Here is a 7,745-nt window from a genome sequence, read left to right as displayed (position 1 = left end):
AACCCTTGGTGTTAAGAACGTCCCTCCTTCACCTTCCCGCAAGCTGGGTCCTTCTCCCATTACACCCAACTGGGCATCTGAACTCAGAACTAGGTTATTTATAGTCAAGCACAAGGGAGGTGCGAGAGAAAGCTGTGTTTACAAACATGGGTTCAGCTGAGCCGGAGAAGTCTGGAAAGGGAATGTCTGAGGGGGTGGAAGGGGTGTGGCTGTTCCTGGACGGCTAAGCACTGAATGTCATAAATTCCCTTCTACCCCGGCCCTTCGGACCAGGGTAGGAGACAAAGAAGGTTAAGAGTAGGGAAGGAAGTGGGGGTGGGGTGGAGGGTTGATGCTGGTGCACGTGACCCAACGTGTGTCGTATGCAAATTGTATGCAAATAAGACAGATTTGGCGACTTAACTAGCGTAATGAACAAGGAGAGATCCTCGTGGGGCTTCGTGGCCTGGGGGTCTGAGGGCCATGGCCCGGCCCAGGGCCACCGGAGAAGAGACCAAGTCTCACAGGTCTCTCCCCCAACTTTGACTTAGTTCAGATCTTACAGAAAGAACCTATCATCCAAACGAAGGAGAGTTTTGCCCCTCAATCACCCAAGGACTCTGCCAGTTCAGCTCCCACGCCCCTGTCTGTTGTTGGGGAAGATAGGTGTCGGGTTACCAGTCCAGGGGCTATAGTTAGCCCCGGGGACTTTGTCCAGCTGTTTGTTCAGGATCTGCGATCTGCGAGCGCCTGCCGGCACTTCAGCTCCAGTCAGCCGCAAAGAACCATAGCCCTGGGCCGGGCCGCTCTCTGTCTCAACTTCTTCCAGGTGGGTTCCCATCCCTGCCCCGCCCAGCCCCGCCCCTCTTGCGGCAGAGTCATATAAGTGGCCCACCTATACCATCGCAAAGAAGTCCTGGAGACCCTGGGTGTGGGGCCATCTTGTAGTCATAGACTAGGGCTGACATGGGGACAATAAAGTCTGAAGCCACATCCATCCTTAAACTCATCCTCAGCTTCACCCCTCATCCCTCCTGAGTTCCAGTCCTTGACTAAGGACCCTCCTAGGCTGAAGGAAGGAAGGTCCTGGAGCCCATCCAAGCCAGCACTCCCCTCCACTGGCTTCATCATCATCAGGGTCCTGCTGTCTCGGGACTCGTCCTAGGATGATTCTGGAGGATCTGCTGATGGTCCTCAGCTGCCTCAGCTTGCACGCCCTCTGGAAGGTAACTCTAGCGACTATCCTTTGTCAACAAAGTCAGTTGTGGGTCAGAGGCTGAGAAGGTGGTGGTGGAGGAGGAATGATAACGGAAACCCTTCCCAAGAGGCTCTTCCCTCCTCCCAGTCCTCTTCTCAGGAACTTCTATTCCATTAGGGAATCCAAGTGCCAGGTCATTCTCCCAGAATACCACCTCCCTGTGCTCCCTGATCCCCGTGTGAAGTCTCCTTCCATGCTACCCCTCCATAGAGATTGCCTCCACCTTTCTCCTTCCCACTGCATACCACAGGCTCAATGCAGGCAAACCCCTGTCCACACGGGTATGCTGCTGTAGACCCTGGCAGGCCCTCTCCCCTCCCACATCACACTCTGGGAGTATGGTTGTGCTGAGGACAAAACACTCCTCCCTTCCTTGAGTTTAGGATGAAGCCTTCTAAAGTAGAGAGGATGCAGGAACCCCGGAGCTGACAGTAAAGTATACTGAACTGCAGGGCTTCCCCGAGGATGAGAAATGGCTAAGAGGGTTGGGGACCAGGGCAAGGATCAGACACTGGCTGCACATTGCCTGCATACGGAATAGCAGTGCCAGGAAAGCACAGGAACCAGGCAGACTCGATTCTTGGTCAGATGCCGCCCCTCTAGGTTGTGCCGCAATTATCCTCATGCTCTCCTCACAACCCTGTGAGGCTGGAAGCATCCTTAATCCATAGGTGAAGAACATGAAGTCCAGATCCCAGAGCCAGCAGGTGGTGCTTACACAAACCCATGGCTGTCCGACTCCATTGCCTGTGTTATTTGTGTCTGTTTCGGATCCTGCCAATTGCATGCATCAGCTATGTCGCACAGAAATGAAAACCTGTCCCCAGCAGTCCCTGGCCAGTGTTTTAAACTTACACTTTGGCCTCTGTGGCACCTCCCTTGTGTCCATAGGTTCGAGCTGTTCCTATCCTGCCCCTGAGCCTGGTTCCAGATACCTTTGATGATGCCTATGTGGGCTGCTCTGAGGAGATGGAGGAGAAAGCAGGCCTGCTGCTAAAGGAAGAGATGGCACGCCATGCCCTGCTGCGGGAATCCTGGGAAGCAGCACAAGAGGCCTGGGCACACCGGCGTCACAAGCTCACTCTACCTCCTGGCTTCAAAGCCCAGCACGGAGTAGCGATTATGGTGTACACCAACTCATCCAACACCTTGTACTGGGAGCTGAACCAGGCCGTACGGACAGGAGGTGGCTCCCGGGAGCTCTACATGAGGCACTTCCCCTTCAAGGCCCTGCATTTCTACTTGACCCGGGCTCTGCAGCTGCTGCGGGGCTCTGGAGGGTGCAGTAGGGGACCTGGGGAGGTGGTGTTCCGAGGTGTGGGCAGTCTTCACTTTGAACCCAAGAGGCTGGGGGACTCTGTCCGATTAGGACAGTTTACCTCCAGCTCTGTGGATGAGAGAGTGGCTCGCAGGTTTGGGAATGCCACCTTCTTCAATCTAAGGACTTGTTTTGGGGCTCCTATCCAGGCGTTGTCTGTCTTCCCTGAGGAGCGTGAGGTGCTGATACCCCCACACGAAGTCTTCTTGGTCACTGGGTTCTCCCAGGATGGAGCCCAGAGCATAGTGACTCTCTGGAGTTATGATCAGACCTGCAGCCACTTTAACTGCGCCTATTTGGGTGGTGAGCGATGAATGGGAGACAGAGAATGGCAGGGTGGGTGAAAGAAGCCAGTGTATTCTGACCCAGTCCCCAGAGCCTTCAGGAACCACTTGGTTAGTGAGATTGGGGCTCCACCAGGTCCTGGGAGAGTTCAAGATCTGTGGACATCCTCAGATGACTGTCTTCTCAAAAGGTCCTCTGTAGTACCTCGTAGACCAAGGAACAGCGAGAAGGAGGCAATATTGCTTCCGGTCTCAGTAGGCTCTGACTTGATGGGGCTAACAAGGTAGGAAGTGCCAGGTTCAGTTGTGGAGGCGGGGACAGTGGAAGAGTGACAGATGTGTGGGTAGGAGCAAGGATGGACAGGCAACCTGGAATTGTTGCCCGGGGAGAAGCTGAAGGGGAGCGAGGGCCTGCTTTGAGGAGAAGACCCCGGGGTCTTACTATGCTATCTGTTGCAGGGGAGAAGAGACGTGGCTGTGTGTCCTCAAGAGGTAGGTCACCCTCCAGCCTGCTCTGAGACTTGTTCCAGCTTCACTGGCCCTGCTGCCCCGCCTCACCATCTTTTCTCCTTTCTCCAGCAGTCGGGCAGCCAGAGGCACCCTCCACAGAGGCTCTGGCTCTGCAATCAGGAAAGACACTGCTCTTGGACCCAAGGAAGCTGCAGCTCTCCAGAGCTGGACCCTGAAAGCCTCTTAGGACTCTTGGGAACTAATGACCTTACTATGAAGAAGGGGCTTTGAACGGCTGCAGGAAGCAGGAGTGTGGTTCTGGTTCCAGTCCTAGGAGCCACCTGTCCAACCAGAGTTGGAGATCTGAGGCCATGGCAGGGTTGAGGGAACCCCACAGTGTGGTGGGAACTTCCTAGGACATGCAAGGTAAAGACTGGATGGCTACTCAATTAAACAGAGTTGTGGTGTGGAGACATGGCTTTTATGACTGGTTTATTGCATGACGTCATTTGTCCTTGACAAGCTTGAAAGTCGAGGGATGGAAACTAATTTCCCAGTCATCCGGGTCACACATTGTAGCCTCTGTGCCTGATGCTTCTTAACAGCCACAGGGGCCTCATGAAGTCAGGGAGGGGATAGATTGATACCCATCCCTGAAGAGAATGCCAGGCCAAGAAAGGGCACCACCTCCAGGCCTCCCATCTCTCAGACCTACCCACTCAGGTCTCCTGCTTCTCTGGCCTCCTAGCTCCCAGTCTTCCAGTCTCCTAGGCCAGAACGTTTTTCACTAAAGACCTAAGGAATCCCAAAAGTAGGATTCTAAACCCCAGAACTCAAAGCAAGCTGTTTCTCTCTTCCCTCCTCCCACAGCGTCCATTTTAGGGGAAGTAAAGGAAGGAATCTTAGGATGCCAAGAGATGGAGACTACCATCTGACTTCCACAGCAGAAATTTTACTGAGGCAAAAAAACAAATAAAATAAAATAAAATAAAATAAATAATAATAATATTAAAAAGCACCATGGTCTTCTACTGTGAGACCCTGGCTCTACCCAACACAGCAGCTGCACTTAGTGACAGAAGAGACCCTTCTGTTGCCTTAGGACTCGCCCTTGGTCTCCAGATCTCCTTCCAGGAGCAAGTCCCCTGACCCCTCTGCTTCTTGCTCCCTGTGAACCAGCACATGGGCAGAGGAGGAAGAGCCGGGCTCTCCAGGAGCGGGAGCTCCAGCTTCACCTGTGCCATCAAGGCCATCTCCTAAAGAGACTTCGGTCTCCACAATCCCAGGCATAGTCAGCTCTGCTGGGGTGTCAGAGGTAGGGGGGCCCAGGTTCTGGAAGCTGTTGCGCACTCGGGTGATGTATCTACTGAGGATGCTGGCACCATCCGGAGGCCGTGGTGCCCCTCCCGCCGCCAGGTTCTTCTGCACACTGGCCACCTCGCTTTGCAGTCGAGACACAGTCTTGGTCAGCTCTGTCAGTCTGTTGCCCAGGTCTGAGAGGAATCAGGGCAGGTCTTTCAGAAGGGAGCCTGCTCAGTACCTCTTCTGTCTATCTGCACCCCACCCCCACTGAACCCAGGGACACCCTGTCTGGATGCTAAAGGGGGACTGCAAGAACTGAGGGGTCAGGTAAATGTGAGTATTAATTTAAGGACAGCCTGTGACAAAGAAGGAAAGCCTTAGCTGGGGTTGGTAGTGCAGGCCTGCAGTCCCATCTAGTTGGGAGACTGGGGAAGATGATGGAGAGTTCGAAGCCAGCCTAGGCTTCAAAGTGAGTTCAAGATGAGCCTGGGCAACTTGGTAAGACAGGAAGAAGGAAATGGGAGGGGGAGGGGGGAAACTCGAGATCAATATCTGAGCACACATAAATGAGGGAATGAGAGCAAAGCAATATGAAAGGCAGAGTAACAGATAAGCTGTGCCTTTCTAGGGTAGGAAGGACGGGACTAGAGCCTAATGCAGAAGTGTGGAGGGTGAGTCTGGGTGTGGACACTCTTCCAAGGCGAGCCAAGGACAGCAAAGGGGTTGCATCACAAGTGAGCCACTGACCTTTCCGACGGGTCTCCTCGAACTCGCGCCGGGCAGTCTCTATGTAGCGCTGCACCAGAGCCTTGATGACTCGAAGGCGGTAGGACACGCGTTCTCCTTCCCCGGCGGAGCCCGCCCTTGCCCCGGGGTTGGTCTGCAATGGAAGGCAGAGTGAACTCTCTACCTTCCTTTCCATCTCTGCCCTGACCAAGTAAAGGAGAAAGGCAAAATCTAGGCTTTCTGTCCCTGGCCTGTCTGGTGCAGTGCAGTCCTGCAGGACTGAGGGGGGCCGACTGGGGGCAGCAGACTGTGAGAGGACAGTGTGTCTAGAGTATGTGGTGAAGACTGAGAGGTGGGGGTGGTGTGGGAAGGAAAGACCCCTGAAGAACTGCAGCACTGGTCCAAACTGGGAAAGCGCTCATGCTCAGACAGTCTGAGTTATGGTGCAGATGATAGGAGGTAGGTGAGCCCCTTGGATGCCCAGCGGCCTCTCATTCCTCAGGGGGCTTTGCCCAAGTGCTGTTAAATCACCCGAGCATGTCTTACAGTCTGGACCTCGGGCGTGGGATGGAGGTGCCATGGGTTATGCTTAGGCTGCCGGATGTGGACTAGAGATGTAGGATTCAGCCAGAAGCAGGCGGATGAAAACGGAGGCCGTGTGAGCGGGAATTGGAAGCAGGCTCTGGGGGGACATACTGATGGCTTAGGTAACACAGGTGGGGAAATGACAGACAGAAAAGGTACCCACAAAGGTCCCGATGGGCGGGTAGTCCGACTTCTTGGCTTTGCAGCAGGAGGAGCCACAGCAAAGGAACCGGAAAATTCTCCTGAGAGATTGCCATGGTGAAAAGACGTTAGTGTGTGTGTGTGCATGTATGTGTGTGTGTGTAGCGGGGCCGGGGGTGGGGCCGGGGGGATAGGGCCTGGGAAAATGGGGCAGGCTGGGTGGTGTACAGGGGCCATCACCTGACGAGGTAGAAGGCGGCCTTTGGGGATGGCAGGATGTTAAAGGGCACAGGCAGCGTCAGACCCTCTCGGAAGTAGGACAGGTAGAGCTTGGAGCGAGCAAACTTCCACTCCACATCAGCATCATCCTGGGGACCAAGAGGCAGGAGGCAAGGCTAGGTCCACGCTGGCGCTGGCATGGCCGCTCTGCTCACTCAGGTGGCTGCTCTGCCATCTTCCCCTCTCCTACCCTCCAGGGTGCCAACCTCTTGTTCTTGTTTCCTCCCCACCAACCACCCACACTCTCCTCTCCCATTTTCCTTTCCCCTCTAATTTCCAGTTGCTACTCAGTGTGCAACCTATTCTCCAGGCCGCAATGTGAACCCATCTGCCTCCTTCTTGTGTTCCCACTTAACTTTTATACAATGCTCTAAACTGCCGCCACCACCGCCACAACCACCACCACCACTACCACCAAGGAAAAGCGCACAGAGCATTAGACTTGGAGTCTGCCCATAGCAACAGCAGTGCTGAAACCCTTGTTGTACAGAGGAGAATTTGTACAAAGCCATAAAATAAAAGTGAGAGCAGAGCAGGACCGCGAGGGTCTTTGCGCCCTGTCCCTCCCCACGGAGCCTGGCTCAGGTCACGCACCTCGATCTTCTGGAAGGAGTTGGTGATCATGGCAATAAGCATGTTAAGTAGCACAATGACCATGACGATGGTAAAGATGCCGTACATGGCCCTGCCCACGAACTCAGGCACCAGGAACTGAGGCATGTCCACCACTGTGTGCTCTTCCATGCCGAACATGGTCCAAAAGAGAAACTGGAACGTTTCGTTGAAACTGGCATGGTGGGCCAAACAAAGGAGAAGAAAACGGGGACCAGGTTGGGAGAGAAACCTGGGATCTACCCAGAACACATTTCCCTCCCCTGAAGATGCAGCCAAAGGTGTTCTATGTCCATGAAGCCTTTTGAGCCACCCTTGTGAATATGGACACTTGCATTTCTTAGTACTGATCTAAAAACATCTTTTACTTGCATAAGGGTGTGTGTTCTGAGTGTGGGTGAGCACCACGCGTGTGCAGGAGCCTGCAGAGGTAGGAAGAAGCATTGGATCCCCTGGAATTGGAGTTACAGATGGCCCTGAGTCACAGTTTGGGTGCTGGGAACCACACCCGAGTCCTCTGCAGAGCAGTAAGGCTCTTAGCTGCTGACCATCTCTCCAGCCCCTCCACCTTCATTCTTTTGGTCAACCAACATTTACTGAACACAGGGGGCCAAGCATGCAAGACAAGCAGGGTCCCGTCCCGAAGCCTGCACGCTCTGGGGAGGGAAGGAGAGAGAATGGCTTGTGAGAGGCTGTTACGGACCACACAGAGAAGAGCCTCATAGAATAAAACTAAAGACTCTGCCATGGCCTTCTAACTCTAGGAAGAGTTCTGGATGGAGGGGGCATCTGAATTAGGTGTGAAAAGATC

The 7,745-nt window shown here is 54.1% G+C and overlaps 3 protein-coding genes across 15 annotated transcripts in view; 1 reads left to right on the top strand and 2 right to left on the bottom strand.

Annotated features, from left to right (window-relative positions):
• Positions 1-347: 347 nt before the first annotated feature.
• Positions 348-3,760, top strand: Art5 (ADP-ribosyltransferase 5). Of its 12 annotated transcripts, none has more exons than XM_006507260.3 (6): positions 351-808; positions 1,048-1,205; positions 2,129-2,410; positions 2,705-2,858; positions 3,299-3,331; positions 3,419-3,760. In XM_006507260.3, the coding sequence occupies exons 2-6, from the start codon at positions 1,146-1,148 to the stop codon at positions 3,523-3,525; spliced, it is 636 nt and encodes a 211-aa protein (XP_006507323.1). In that variant the 5' UTR covers positions 351-808; positions 1,048-1,145; the 3' UTR covers positions 3,526-3,760. The 12 variants fall into 12 exon arrangements, 11 of the variants coding, with proteins under 11 accessions (XP_030097883.1, XP_006507321.1, XP_006507323.1 ...); XM_006507259.4 differs by having other exon boundaries at positions 996-1,205; NR_111935.1 differs by having other exon boundaries at positions 410-808; positions 2,129-2,423.
• Positions 3,761-3,774: 14 nt separating this feature from the next.
• Positions 3,775-7,745, bottom strand: part of Xntrpc (Xndc1-transient receptor potential cation channel, subfamily C, member 2 readthrough) — a 31,374-nt gene continuing 27,403 nt past the window's right edge. For both annotated transcript variants that reach the window (NR_104582.1, NM_011644.3), the window contains exons 18-22: positions 6,917-7,109; positions 6,284-6,411; positions 6,066-6,144; positions 5,339-5,471; positions 3,775-4,782 (exon numbers count right to left, since the gene is read on the bottom strand). Coding sequence is in view for 1 of the 2 variants with exons in the window: in NM_011644.3 (NP_035774.2) it covers positions 4,388-4,782; positions 5,339-5,471; positions 6,066-6,144; positions 6,284-6,411; positions 6,917-7,109 (928 nt within the window). In the remaining variant the exon portion in view is untranslated. The remainder of the gene's footprint in view (positions 4,783-5,338; positions 5,472-6,065; positions 6,145-6,283; positions 6,412-6,916; positions 7,110-7,745) is intronic.
• Positions 3,775-7,745, bottom strand: part of Trpc2 (transient receptor potential cation channel, subfamily C, member 2) — a 13,749-nt gene continuing 9,778 nt past the window's right edge. The window contains exons 9-13 of the mRNA NM_001109897.2: positions 6,917-7,109; positions 6,284-6,411; positions 6,066-6,144; positions 5,339-5,471; positions 3,775-4,782 (exon numbers count right to left, since the gene is read on the bottom strand). Of these exons, the coding sequence (NP_001103367.1) occupies positions 4,388-4,782; positions 5,339-5,471; positions 6,066-6,144; positions 6,284-6,411; positions 6,917-7,109 (928 nt within the window). The 3' untranslated portion in view covers positions 3,775-4,387. The remainder of the gene's footprint in view (positions 4,783-5,338; positions 5,472-6,065; positions 6,145-6,283; positions 6,412-6,916; positions 7,110-7,745) is intronic.

This window comes from Mus musculus, chromosome 7, assembly GCF_000001635.26.
Source record: "Mus musculus strain C57BL/6J chromosome 7, GRCm38.p6 C57BL/6J".
Taxonomy (NCBI): domain Eukaryota; kingdom Metazoa; phylum Chordata; class Mammalia; order Rodentia; family Muridae; genus Mus; species Mus musculus.
Note: the sequence above shows the minus strand (reverse complement) of the source record. Positions and strands in the feature narration are given on the sequence as shown.